General features: G+C 47.6%; 1 protein-coding gene and 1 long non-coding RNA gene across 4 annotated transcripts in view; one reads left to right on the forward strand and one right to left on the reverse strand.

The window, feature by feature from the left end:
* Lama3 (laminin subunit alpha 3) overlaps nucleotides 1-14,675 on the forward strand; it is a 231,870-nt gene that overhangs the window by 132,048 nt on the left and 85,147 nt on the right. For all 3 annotated transcript variants that reach the window (XR_015642374.1, XM_087593013.1, NM_001393748.1), the window contains 5 exon segments: nucleotides 1,166-1,377; nucleotides 2,207-2,411; nucleotides 10,528-10,672; nucleotides 11,098-11,238; nucleotides 14,244-14,405. Coding sequence is in view for 2 of the 3 variants with exons in the window: in XM_087593013.1 (XP_087449139.1) it covers nucleotides 1,166-1,377; nucleotides 2,207-2,411; nucleotides 10,528-10,672; nucleotides 11,098-11,238; nucleotides 14,244-14,405 (865 nt within the window). In the remaining variant the exon portion in view is untranslated.
* On the reverse strand, nucleotides 528-6,099 carry LOC120098332 (uncharacterized). Its single transcript, XR_015642774.1, has 4 exons — nucleotides 5,852-6,099; nucleotides 4,362-4,478; nucleotides 748-2,939; nucleotides 528-666 (listed from the first exon to the last, which is right to left on the reverse strand). It is a non-coding gene; the product is annotated as an uncharacterized LOC120098332 (long non-coding RNA).

Consider the following 14,675-nt stretch of genomic DNA (forward strand, 5'->3'; position numbering starts at 1 on the left):
TGAGGGAGGGCTCTGCTCTGGCTCTGGCTCTGGCTCCGGCTCCGGCTCCGGCTCCGGCTCCGGCTCCGGCTCCGGCTCCGGCTCCGGCTCCGGCTCCGGCTCCGGCTCCGGCTCCGGCTCCGGCTCCGGCTCCGGCTCTGGCTCCGGCTCTCGCTCTGGCTCCGGCTCTGGCTCTGGCTCTGGCATGCATGGGGTGTGCTTGCATTCCCAGCCAGAGCGAGGTCTGGAGAGAGACCGGCCTGGAGTCTGCCCTCTTCTCACCAGCTAGGAAAGTAACAGTGAGTCTAGGATCTCAGGAAGGTGATGTGTTTCCTCTGTACCCTCCACTCTATAAGAAACCTTGCCATGTGCCGTCTGGACAGGGAGACGGCACTCAACCCTGAATACAGTAGAGGCCTGTGCTTGACTTGGGATTAGGGACCAGTCAGGAGACTCTCTTGCCCTTCGCTCTTCGATGCTGTATATCCTCAAAGATGCCACACCAGGTGTCTTCCACTGACAGGGACAGAGCCCAGACCTCCACTCACCTCTGTACGGGGGGCTGTGCCTTCTGGGTCCTGTCTTCTCTCATCCCTGAGTGCTAAGAGCAGGCTCGCCCCACACAAGCTCTGCTGTGGAACCCGGGGTCTGAGATGCTTCTACAAGGAGCCAGGAGCTCCAGAGGCCCTGAAGACAGACCGACTCATCTTGAACAGTGGCAGCAAAAGCAAAGGCCCCAGAGTCAACCCACTGTGTTCTTGTCCATACCTTACTCCTCATCCTCGGGAATATCGCCCGATAGCTACGGTGCCTCAGCTGCCTTATCTGTGAAGTGGACTATGACCCAGTTAGTTGGGTGGTCATGAGGTTGAGGTGTAGTGGGAGCTCCCACCTTGTCCTCACTGTCTTTCCACAAGCTGTGACTCATGCACCACACAGTCCATCCCATAGCTCTTCCACCACCGAAGCTCCTATTGGTTATTCCCGTGATGTCCTCTCCTGGAGCAGATGTTGGGGGAAGGGTGGCTGTTGCTAGCCAAATCAACAATGGGGTCGTTTTACACTTCCTCCAAAGCTCAGTAATCAGTGTCACCCCAAAAGATGCAGCCAGGTGGAACTGGTAGGACAGGGAAGCTGGGGGTGGACGCACTCCAGGTAATCACCATGAGTTATTTTGTTCCCACAGTCCCCAGGCAGCCTCTGGATTCTGTAAGAATTCTGCAAGGTCCTTGGTAGCCTTTTACCACAATGGTGCTGTACCCTGTGAGTGCCACCCTGCCGGGGCTGCCGTCCACCACTGTAGTCCTGAGGGTGGGCAGTGCCCCTGCCGGCCCAACGTCATCGGAAGGCAGTGCACACGCTGTGCAACAGGCTACTATGGATTCCCACACTGCAAGCGTAAGTGAGCACCGCCAAGCTTCTGAAGACCCTTCTGGTGCTCATGCATGGCATGGCTTCTCAAATGCCACTGTTTGGACACTCCCCCGGGGGCTTATGGCAAGGTCCTGACTCAAGAGACCTAGCCTGGGCCTGAAACTCCGTCTTTCTAATAAACTTGCAGGTTATCTCATGCCACATGTCTACAGACTATACTGTGAGCAGTGAGGCTCTAGGCTGTGAATGTAAACATGAACAGGAGGGTATATAGGTAGCCTGTGAGCAGCTCCTTCCTGGCAGAAGCACTTTCAGGCTTTGTGGCCCAATGAAACCTCACTTTAGATAGGACATTCAAGGCCTCCCAGACCTATTACTCACTAACTTAAAAACCCTTGCATTTTTACTTAAGAACTACCTAATGGCCTGGGTCTGCCCATGCAGTAAGTGGCAGTGAGAGGCATAGGTGTGCAGATCACAAGGGGACCAGTCTTTGGATAAACAGAAACAGTCTCACTACAGCAGACGTGCTGACCCTGGACCTGAGTGCTCTGGGTGGCTGGGGAGTTGCTTCACGATGTTTTGAACTTGACGCCTTCTAGAGCCTTCTGATGAACAGGAGGCCCATGATAGAGTAGGGGGGCAGCTGCTGGTCAGTTCATGGAGTATATAACCTGCAGCCAGTTACTTCAGCTGCCTGTCAGTTGCTATGACTGGTTCAGATCACCATGGGCAATTATGTCCACACAGAAGGGAAGGAAAAACATTTCCCCAGGACTACTTGGGGACTTAGGGAAATCCCCATGGTTTGTGCAATCCAACGCTCATCCAGTGTCTCTTTATCCCTTGGCAGCTTGTAATTGTGGCAGACGCCTTTGCGAGGAGGTGACAGGGAAGTGTCTCTGCCCACCCAACACAGTCAGGCCCCAGTGTGAGGTCTGCGAGATGAATTCCTTCAACTTCCACCCTGTGGCTGGCTGTGAAGTCTGCAACTGCTCCAGGAAGGGCACCGTTGAGGCAGCCGTCTCTGAGTGTGACAGGGACAGCGGGCAGTGCAGGTGAGCTATGACGCACGAGTGTGTCAGGTCCTGTCACGGGACGCCCGGGTGCCATCTGCACACAGTAGGCCTTGCCATTCTTCTCTTCCCACCTGTGCACTGTGCTGGCATCAGGGCACAGCTTCCCGGCAAGGAGAGGTTTTGGTGGGCAGGTTGGTTGGTCCACGCTGACTCAGGGCAGTAGGCAGAAGCAGCCCTACCCATATATTCCATCATGTCGTCATAGGAGGCTTGTGCTGTATGCGTGTGCCATGCCTCACCCTCTTCATGGTTGGCTTCGATTGTTTCTCGATGTCGAATTGTCTGGAAACGGACTTACAATGTAATCTAGACAATCCCTCTTGACTCCCTTCCCAGGTGATTGATTCTAGACTATGTCAAGTTGATAAAAGTTAACCACCACAGGCCTCCAAAGCAGGATTTGTTGGGAGTAGGGAATCAGGCGGGGTTGGCCGTCTTCAGGAACCACTATGGTCCAGTGCACAGTAGCCAAGAATGGTGTCTGCATCAGTCATTTGTTAAAATGCCCTGCAAATGTAAGTTAAATGCGTTCTCAGTTTGGGGACACAGTTCATTATGCCAGGGAGAGCAGGGTGGATGGGTCCTGAAGTGGCTGATCCTGCATAACTGCAGTGAGATGTGCAGCGACTGACAGTCTCCTTTCTGCTTTCTACTCAGCACTTGAGGGCAGCAGGGGGCTCACACCTCATTTAACTAGATAGCCTACACCCCACATGCCTAGGTCTCCTGAGTGACCCCAGGTCCTGTCAATTTGACAATCAACCACCAAAAGGACAAAGTTCTCCAGGAATGTTGCTGGAGGGTTTGGTCGAGTCAGCTAGGCTCCCAGTAGAGAGCAAAGACCGGTGTCACCTGTTCCCAGGTGGCAAATTTATCTCATCAGAGCTGGGAAGTAGCCACAGAGGAAAGGACTAGGATTCAGACCCCAAGAAAAGGCTGGGGAGAATTCAGTTGGGGTTTTATAGCAGGAAAATGAATGCACCCAGTGTGTAGGCCAGTCGGGCTTATGTAAGAGAGGGCAAGATCAGCAAGGAAACTGAGTCAGCCTGGACGTCTGTGATAGATGGATAGACTAAAAACACGGGTACATACACATACTAGATTTCATTCAGCCATGAAGGAAAATGAGATTATAGCATTTGCAGGTACATGGACGGAGCTGGAAAATACAATATTGCATGAGGTGACCCAAGCTCAGACAGACAAACTGCACACTTCCTCTCATGTGTGAATCCTAGCTTGTGATGTTTATATGAGACGGACAGACAGACAGACAGACAGACAGACAGACAGGGTGTGGGGGTGCATGAGATGGGAAGCAAGGCGCTGGGAGAGAGGAGTGGGGAGGACAGCAGATTCCATGAGTGGCAGTGGAAATCGATTCCTGCAGAGGGAGGGCACAAGCCGGCAGGGATTAGTGAGCGGGATAGGACTGGTGTGGGGGAGCTTCCAAAGTAATTATGTATGGAAATGCCATAAGAATCCCTCTGTGACTTTATACATTAACTACTAATTTAACCAAAAATGTACCATCCGGCCCTCTCATCCTCACACACACATCATGTGTGGCTGGGGGTCTGGGCTGGGACAGGCCTCAGCGGCCCCAGCTTGAGGGCAGATATATTACCATCCTATGGCTGCTCTGACCGATTCTTCCTCAGTTGTACTGACAGAGATCTGAGTCCAAGAGGAAGCTCTGAGGAAGAACCTTCTCTCCTGGGGCTGCCAGCACTCCTCCTGTCTCTGTCCCATCACCGGTGCCATTTCCCTCTTATGTCTCCCTCTATAAGGCTCTCGCCTCTCTGTGATCATCCCTTCTTTATTTAGTATAAGGACAGCAAGCAGGCAGGCTTTGTATCCAGAAAACTCTAGGATCTCTCCATCTTAACTACAAAGAATTATTTCAGATAACAGAACACCTGCATGCACCTTTGGTGGCCATGGTTCAGCTCTCTCTTACAGCAATGGTTCACTTTCCAAGAAAGAGTCCTTCACTGTGCCTTCAGCCGCTGCCTGGAGCCTGCCAGCTCCTTTGGGTGGGGAGACCTTGTAAGGAAGTTGAGAGGAAAACAAGTCATGAACCATCCCAAGACTTTAAAACCACAACCGTGAGTCCCGGCTGAGTCAGCTAGTCAGTCAATAATCAGGCATGGGCCTCTTCAGGATGTCTGGGCTTAATCATAGGAAGCTTAGGAACTGACAATCAGTGTTCAGACAGGGAGAAAAGCCAGAGTACTCACTCAAAACCTAACCGTTGGTCATAAGAGCCTTGGAGTTTCCCAGTACTGCTGACACGGTGTGGGGAGAGGAATTTGAAAAACTTAAAACCAGTTAAAGCAGCATAGATGATAGATGGGTGCACCACAATATTTTAGGAAAATATCCTGAGAAATGTTAACAACCCACTCTCAGCCAGTGATCACTTAACTGACTAGGAATTTCTGAACGTAGAAGCAAGGATTGCATACTTATGTGGCAGGCACTCTACCCACCGTGCCGCCTCCCCCTCTTGTGAATAATTTCTGTATAAAACCTGGCATCAGGGAGGACTATGTTTAGCACTACCCAAAGCTCAAGCAAGAGGACGAGTTGGTGATTCCTGGGGTTTGCAGCCAAAGGGGAGAATACATCCCCAGCAATGCAAGGCTCGCTGGGAGCCCTACAAGCAGCCACAAACTACAGGGTTTAAAAGTTGGCATTTCACACTGCATTTGCTGCTGACAGACTATAACGCTTGCCTTTTCCACCAAGTCAAGCATTACAGATACTAATCTATTTTAAAATGAGTTATTAAATAATTGTAACCATTTGTAGTGGGATAATTTTTATCCCAGTACAAATAGTGTTATCATTTTAGTGAATTTAGGAATAACTTATTGGAAGCCCAAAACTGAATTTCCAACCTATTTTTATCATAGAGTCTATCACAGATAGTGAAGATATTAGTATATTATACCTAGAAGACATAAAACAGGCTTCTCTGCCTCCCTGAGTCCCAGTTCCCAATGCATAAAATAAAATTTGGCAAAATCATCTTTGACTTTCCTTCTAAATTTATACTTATGTTGTTGTTCAATCCTTGATTGTATCAAGGCAATATTGTATCAACTCTAGGCTGATATTTTGGGCAACTATGATAGACTGAAATTCTGACACTGTGCTGTTTGGACACAGTTCTGTTTTTGTTTGTTTTTTTGTAGCAGTATAAAGTAGCAGATGTATAGATTTAATGAAACACAATAGGAAGAGAAATAAGTTTTTACCTGCTTTAAATAATGGAAAATGAATACTATTTGGCTCTCGAAAGGCTCCAAAGGGTTAAAATATTCTCACAAATACGTCTGTCAATCTGTGGAAGATACAGGCAGTGGGGGTCCTGCTTTTAGAGACTGCTGTGTTGGGGATCACCTTCAGGCTACCTTAAGATGGATGATGGAGATGTCCCTCCAGCACAGATGATGTCCCTCCACCATGATGTCCAGTGAAGCCAGATGTCCCATGTGTTTTTCAGTCTTTCTCAGAGAAGCCTGTTAGAATGGTGTCCATCTCAGCTGCTCCTCATAACGACCAGCCATGGAAGATGCAAGGATAAAATCCCAGGAGAGACTCGGCATTCTTGACACGAAAGGGCTTCCAGACGTGGCTAGCAACATAAGTCCCTTGATGACTAATAGAATAATAGGGGTATCAGGCAATGTTGTCACCAGGGAAGGTGGGGATCAGAGTTCTTGCACGCTCCTTCTGTTGTCCTTTATGCCCTGTGGCATCTTTTTCTCATCTCTGCAATGATCGTCTCAGGCTGTTTCCCCATCCCCTGTCCTCAGTGAGGAGCAGCGCAGTCTGAGTTTACAGCAGGGTGTGTCCTGCTTCTGCCCCTCACTGGGTGACCTTAGACAGACTGCTCCTCCTCTCTGGCCTTCATTCTTCTGTAAAATAGAGCCCTCTAACCCACAGAGCATCCATGTATATGAGTGTATGTGTGTATAAATATATATGTACACATACATATTTGTATATATTACATTTAATTGTATATATTTATACCTGCATATGTACATATACACACAATTATATATCATGTGTAAACACCCTTAAGACAATGCCTGACATGCTGACATGCACTCAACACCCAGTGACTACAGTGTCGTTGGTATTGATTAGGGCCATGGTTGTCTGCTCTCTCTTTCTGTGCTCCGTTTCCCTGAGACCCATCCCTTCTCCTGCTCTTTCTTACCTCCGCTCCGGTACATATGCCCCTTCTGATCCTCACTGGCTGTCCTTCCATCCTCACACAAATTAACCCACCTCGGTTCTCTGACTGGCTTTCTCAGGACCAAGCCCCTCAAATTCCTAGGGCTCCTGTATTCTCCCATATATAATGAAAATATTTTAAGGGTTTCCTATTTGACTTGTTTGTGTATATGCATATGTCTGTGTTTGTGTCAGCATGAGTGTATGTACATACGTGTGTGCAGGTGTGCTCAGAGGCTAAAAGAGAGTGTTGGATCCCTTGGAGCTAGAGTTACAGTATTTGTGAACCACCTGACATGGGTGTTGGGAACAGAGCCCCAATAATTATGACTTAACAGTAAATGCTCATAACTACTGAGCCATCTCTACAATGAAATAATAATTTTAATGATATAATGAAAGCACCCTCTTAACTGATTTTAACTCCCAAACTCTAAGTTAGTGTGACCGCCATATCATTATTATACCTTCCAGGTTCTTTAAGCCTTCTTACCTCTTAGACTTAAAAATAATCTGTGTGACAATGGCGGCCTCTTTCTTGTCTTTAATATACCAAGATTTAAACTCGGTTTCCCTGTATCCTGTCACATGTCACCTTCTGTCAAGGGACAGACTCTCCCCCATCTGTCTGTCCTTCCTGCTGACTATGACCCTCATTAAGTCGTTGGGGCAGCCTTGGTGCTCTCTCTCCTGACGCTCTCCTCCTTCCGACTCGATTATTCACTCATCCAAGTAAGCGAGCAGCTAGCCAAGGAGTCTAGTCGGTACCATGACAACAGAGAAGAAAAGGGAAATGTTTTCTCTGAAGTCTGCTGATCATCTCTTAAACCGAGTTAGAGTCATCCCGACCTTACACATATTTCTGGGGAGACTCTGGATCCCTAATTTAATAGAAATATGCTAATTCACAGTTTTTCTTGGATTTTAACATCTGTTTCCTTCTGAATTCTGTCACTAATACATAATGCTGCTCATGAAACTCGAAACAGTGCTGATAAATTCAGGTTTCTGGTTCCTTTGTCTTTCAGAATCTTGAAGTTGTTGATCATACCTAACATTGTACATATTTATGCATACATTGTTATGCACATTGTGATGTGCCTATGCTGTATATAGTGGTTGTCATGGTATATACCATAAATACCACATTAAGCATGGTAAATTCAGATTTTTCTCTTTTTCTGGTTGCTTTGAGAAAAACATTGTTTTTTTCCCTTCTTATCTAACTCTAAATTTTACCTGTTGACTACCCTTCTCTCAGCCTTCCTCTCTGCCTTCTCAGCCTCCAGGAATCAGTGTTCTGTGTTCAACTTCTATGAGATCTATGATTCTAGATGCCATAGATGAGTAAGATCATGTCGTATCTGACCTGAATGTATGGTTTAATTCACCCGCCCAGTGCCCTCCTGTCCACTGTACTGTACAAATGACATGGCTGGGAGGTATTCCACCCCATGTATATGCCACAATTTCTTTATCCCTCATCCACTGATGGGCACACAGCTGGGTTCTGGCCCTTTGGCAGTTGTAAACAGGAGTGCAGTAGCAAGGGCATGACGCTGTCTCTATGGCACACCACCACCATTTCCTTCGAGGATGAGCCTACAGTGTGGTTTTTGGTGAATGCTTATACTGGTTTTCACTGTATACATATATGTCTCTGTTTTATTGTTTGGGCTTTGTGTAAGGTTCTGTCTTGGGTACAGTGACTCAGTCACATTTATGTTCTAATGGGGAAACCTAATTCATCGTGCCAGCTCATGGTGAGTACCACATTGTATATGGAATGCTTTGGTGATGTGATTCTCCACGCAGCATCAATTCCATCATACCACCCCTTCATCAAAACCTTCCTCAGTTTCCTAACCATGCAGAAGCAAGATCCAACCATGAAGGCTAGTCTTCCAGGTCAGTCTGGTCCACACTTACTGTAACTTCCCTCCCCGCCTCTCCTGCATTTCCACCTTCTCCGTAAGCTTTCCACAAACCCACTCCTCCAGCCATGAAGGGCCTCCATTCCTCTTCTGCTGCCTTCCAATCATACATGTCCTTCAAGGATTTTTGTGCTGCAAACTGAAAACTCACAAAGAGAATAAGACCCACAAGTTACAGAGATGGCCCCACCAGTTTTAAACACAAGCAAGCGTAATACTTAGTCATCCCATCTCTTACAATATTACTTAATTTCTTATATCTCCAGGTCTTCAGCAAAACTCTGCTGAAGACTGGCTTTATCACCCTTGTCTCCTCCATGTCCCCGGCCCCCAGTAGAAACCATCACTAATTCTCAGATGGGTGAACGAGTGACATGCTAGACTTGGGACTGTAGATGGATGCTGGCATTGGTGGGAACTGTGGTACTTAATAACAAAAGACAGCGTTCTCCCGGTGCATCTGATTGGGCTTCCTGTATCCCTAAGGCTGCTCTGCTGTTCTTCAGCTGGTAGCAATGAATGCAATCCTCCTGCCTCTGTAGTGCAGCTTGGGTTGCAAAGAGGCTCCTTGGAGAAATGTGCAAAGCCAAGCTGACTAGAGGTTGGATGCTTAGAAGATACTCAGCCAAACTCTGGAGTTCCTTTGTTCTTCCCGGTCGTCATGGCGTCACCCCAGACTTCCTTGGTTACTTGATCTTACAGAGGATTCAGAAGCTCAGTGGTGCAAACACTGTATTATTCTGGAACACAGAGTCTATGTTCTTCAAGTTCTGCTTAACTTGTCATCCCCATCTGGGGTGGGTGGGGACCAGGTCCTAGGCCACTGTTCCCTTTCTTATGTCTCCCTCCATTCTTGTGCATGTGCAGGGGACACAGAACTAGGTCTGGTGTGACAGACTTGGCTGCCCATCACCCCCTCTGAGTCATCAGCTCACTGGGGTCCCAAAGTCAACAGGCTGATAGAGGGAGGGAGTTGGGGGGTCTCTACTTCAGTTTCCCTTCTGTCTTGCCTGACCTAGCCCCTCCCATAGCTGTCCTGGCTGTGACCAACAAACCTAGACTATAACTATGGCAGTTCCATCACCGTGCCTTCTTCTTCTAGGTCCTACCATAGGATCTTGTGAGTGAACACGAATGAACCTGCAGAATCCAATATGGCTGAGCTTTGAATGCGAAATGTACCCTGTGGGCTCATGTGTTTGCACACTTGTTTGTGAAGGTTATGGAATCTGTAGAAGACTGGGCTTCACTGGAGGAAGTAGGCAGATGGAGAAAGGCCTTGAAGCTTTATAGCCCAGCCCCACGTCTCTTGAGGTTTCTGGCATCTTTTTTGACGTGATATCATGTCTTCTCACTGTAAACCCTTTCTCCCTTAAGTTGCTTTTTGTGGAGCTGTCTTACTGTAGCAACAGGGAAAGAAGCCATGGTGAGTACCAAGAGGACAGAATTCAATTCAACATACCTGACTGTGGTCTCTAGGAGCTGCAAGAGCCCACACAGGTGCACGTTTTATTGCATGATGTTTGGCTACAAGCTCGTTGGTTTCTTGTTCAGAAATACTCAACCATATCTAATCTGAGACTGAAGGCATTCACTGTATGAGTTGTTTGGCACCAGCATCAAGTTAATGTAGCCTTGGGCCAGAGCGCTGCACGTTTGCTGAAAGAAACATCCTGGACCTTAAGACAAGGTCTACTTCATAGCAACAGTGCTGCTCCTCTTCCTCACATAGTGACATGTGGATGTCAGCACCCCAGGCATAACCTCTCCCTTCTGTGGCTGTCAGCAGCCACCTCAGCCCCACTGTGTCTGTGTGATTGGTTCCCAGCGGTGTCTGTTCTAGCACAGTGAAGGTGGCCTTTAGAACTGTGCAGAGTGATGACAGGATTGGTTCCTCTATCCCTGTACAGGTGCAAGCCTAGAGTCACGGGGCAGCAGTGTGACAAGTGTGCTCCTGGCTTCTACCACTTCCCTGAGTGTGTCCCCTGCAGCTGTAACAGAGATGGGACTGAGCCCGGAGTATGCGACCCAGGGACTGGGGCTTGCATGTGCAAGGTGAGACAGGTCACGTGCCAGGAGTTCTTCAAGAGAACTGACCCTGATATATTCTGTAAGGTGCTAGCATTTCATACTCTTTGTCTCCTTTCATAGGGATGATTGAAGGAAAGTTCTTCCTCACCCTTTGGAAAGGCCACAGACCCCTTCCCCTCCCTATGATCATCTGTTGATGTAGATAAATCCTTTCCAGAAAAATCAAAACAAACTGTTTTCTATAGCATCAAGAAGCCCATAGCTTCCTTGTGATTTGTTCTTGAATAAGGATCTGATGTTATCCACCCTGCTACAGGGCCCACTGGCTTATAGGTGGGGTTCATATCCTAGTAAACCCCAATTGCTCTCCTCCAGCTGTCAGCCTTTATGGCACTGTCTCTGTGCGTCCCAAAGCTGGAGAGTGTCTTACAGGACTCATTCTTCAACAGGAAAATGTGGAGGGCCCCCAGTGTCAATTTTGTCGAGAAGGATCATTCTACCTGGACTCCGCCAACCCAGAGGGTTGTACCAGGTGCTTCTGTTTCGGAGTGAATACTGACTGTCGGAGTTCACACAAGCGAAGAGCCAAGGTACGTGGAGGTTAGTCTTTGGGTATTGGTCAGTATTGGCAGGGGCTGTGGAATATTGTGTGTATTGATGGTTCACAGTACCTAAGATGGCTTACATCCATCTCCCAGAGTCCTGGGTGAAACTCTCCTTTTTTTTTCTATCCTGAGTTCATCTATGTGACCGGTTGCCTCTGCCCAGCCCCCATGCTTCCGATCGCCTGTCTTCCCCTGGCAAATCTTCACATCTCTCACAGTTTCCCAGAATCCTCTTTCTTCCAGCCAGTGTCCCACCTCCTATTTCCTGCCTCAGCTCATTGGCCATTGGATTTTTTATTGACAGATGATGCTTGTGAGAGATTCTCTCTATACCTCACTGCTTCTTGGCCTCAGCATGCCACAGATATCATCGCAATTGCTTCTCAGATCATCATGTCCTTGATAAGCGCCACATGCTCAGGATGCCTCCTCTCAGCATGCCTTGTCACTGTCGATATTGCTGCGCTTGGTTTCTCCGTAGTATTTAACCCTTTGTAACAAATCATGCCTCTAACTTTAGAAATCATTCTTTCCCTCCTTAATTGGTAGAATGTGAGCTCCTTGACACATACCAGGGCCTAGGACAGGGTTTGGGACATGAGAGATGCTCAGAAAATAGTCATCCGATGATGGAATTTGTTGAATTGTAAAGGATATGATAAAGTATCCAGACAGACATCTGGATAGACAGACCTTCAGGATGAGGGTCCACAAGCACATTAATTCTGTCACCACAAAGTGACATGCTATGTCCTTGAGCCCTCCTATACCTGAGGAGCTCTCCAAGAAATCATTTGTCTTCATAGAGTCCCCGTTACATGAGTATAATCATCATATATAATTATCATTGTCCATTACTAATTAACTGATAATTGACTTATGGGAAGATTAGGCTGAAAGTTCTACTCCTCCACACACCTGCGGCCTTTCTGGTCTCCGGTTCCCATCCTGAGGCTAACCAGGTAGCCTGATAACCAGCATCTCGCAAGCCCACAGAGCAGGTGTTTGCACATGTCTAGGTAGTGTGGACATGCTGTGTGCATGTGTAGGCCAGATGTCCATGCTGGTGTCTTCCCTTATGGTGTTTCACCATACATGTTGATGTGAGCTTTCTCTCTCTGAAACCAGAGCTTGCCGCTTCTGCTACTCTAAGCAGCCAGCTTGCTCTGGGCCGATCACATCTCTGCTTCTTGAGGCTTGGGATTACAGGTGAGCCGCCCTGCCCGCCCAGCATTTATATGGGTTCTAGGGATCAAATTCCGATCCTCATCCCTGTGCAGAAAGCACTTTAGTCTCTATGCTTCTCCTCCAGTCCCACAGAATGTGTATCCATGATGGTAATAGCACTTTCTCCACGTTCTCTTTACATTCTTCCTGTTTCACATTCTTTCTCAAATGTCTTATCACATCTTAAGTTTGCTTACTCCGTGTAGTCTGTGTGTGTGTGTGTTCATGAAAGGGTGTATGCATATGCATGCTGAAGACAAAGATTAATGTCAAATATCTTTCTCTATAATCTCCACCTCAGTTTCTGAGCTAGCCCCTCACTGGCCTGGATTTTGCTGAGGTTAGACTGACTGGTACCCTTCTGTCTTCATTTCCCAAGCACTGGGACCACAGGTGTTTATCACCTTTTTATGTGGATTCTTGGAGATCAAACTCAGGTTCCCATGCCTGTGAGACCCATGCTTACCCATGCCTATGAGACCCATGCCTGTGAGACTCATGCTTTACCCATGCCTATGAGACACATGCCTTACCCATGCCCATGAGACCCATGCCTTACTCATGCCCGTGAGACCCATGCCTTACCCATGCCTGTGAGACCCATGCCTTATCCATGCCTGTGAGAGCCATGCCTTACCCATGCCTGTGAGACCCATGCCTGTGAGACTCATGCTTTACCCATGCCTATGAGACCCATGCTTACCCATGACTGTGAGAGCCATGCTTTACCCATGCCTGTGAGAGCCATGCTTTACCCATGCCTGTGAGAGCCATGCTTTACCCATGCCTGTGAGAGCCATGCTTTACCCATGCCTGTGAGAGCCATGCCTTACCCATGACTGTGAGACCCATGCCTTACCCATGCCTGTGAGAGCATGCCTTACCCATGCCTGTGAGAGCATGCCTTACCCATGCCTGTGAGACCCATGCCTTACCAACTGAGCCATCACTCTAGCCATCTCTGCCGCTTTTTAACTTCATAAAACTAAGACTTTTATCAATTCTATTAGTCCATGAATGAGTAGCAGCATGCATACTGTTTTGTGTGATATTGTTTTATACATTTTACTGCTTCCTGAATGGAGTTGGACTGGTAAGAAGAAAAAATTTAGTTTGTAAATCTGTTCTGTAGCCTCCCTTCTCAGCCCTTGTACAACCAGGAAGCTTTATTCCTAGCCATTCCTCGTCTGGTCTTTGTCCCTCCAAATAGAGCTGGCTTCCGTGGTGACAAACAAGGAAATGTTGTATTCTGGCTACTGTATTCCACAACACATTTAAGAAAATGCTCCTTTTTTAAATGTTGTTCTAAACATTTTTAAAGAACTAAGTTAATTCTTCAACAATTTTATACATGCATGGAATGAGTTCTGATTATTTCTTCCCCTACCCATCCCTTTCTTCCTGTCCCTTTCCCAGACCAAGGTCCCTTGGTTTTGTTTTGTCAACCATTTAGTTTACTAGGGTCATCTGTGTGACCGTTGAATGGTAATTCCCATTGGAGCCTGACTGAGTCACTGGTGGTTACACAGCTAAAGGCAGTGACTCCCTCTTTTCATGAATCTGTCTGTAAGAAATAGTTCATCAGGAATGGCCCCCTGCGTCCCTCCTCTATCCTTCTTTACTTATTGCTTGTGTATGTGTGTCTGTGTGTGCACCACGTGAGTGCAGAAAGGGCTACTAATAGAGATGTTGGCACTGGGCTTGCAGATCGTTGTGAGAGTGATGTAGCCAATCACGCTAAAAGCCACATTGCCATGCTCTAGTTTGTAGACATGATGGGCTGGCGTCTGGAGACAGCAGATGGAGTTGATGTCCCCGTGTCCTTCAACCCCAGCAGCAACAGCGTGGTTGCTGATCTGCAGGAACTGCCGTCCTCAGTCCACAGTGCATCCTGGGTGGCACCTCCATCCTACCTAGGTGATAAGGTAACGACGGTCTGACGTCCTCCTGGGCCCTCTGTGGCCTCAGCTGCCACTTGGCACAATTATCGTTTCCCCAGAGGGAGGAAGCATGTGGAAGTTCAGGTAATTAACGTTTAGAAATAAAGCTAGGTAAAAATGAAGAAGATGCCCTGCCTCTCGCCAGGAGGAGGGCTGAGAAAGGCCCTCACGTGTGTGGTCCACATACAGTAGATCCCAGAAAGGAAGTCCTCCACAGCGGGTTTTGTTTTGTTTGTTTTGTTTTGTTTTGTTTTG

The sequence above is a fragment of the Rattus norvegicus genome, chromosome 18 (assembly GCF_021556685.1).
Source record: "Rattus norvegicus strain SHRSP/BbbUtx chromosome 18, alternate assembly SHRSP_T2T, whole genome shotgun sequence".
NCBI lineage: Eukaryota > Metazoa > Chordata > Mammalia > Rodentia > Muridae > Rattus > Rattus norvegicus.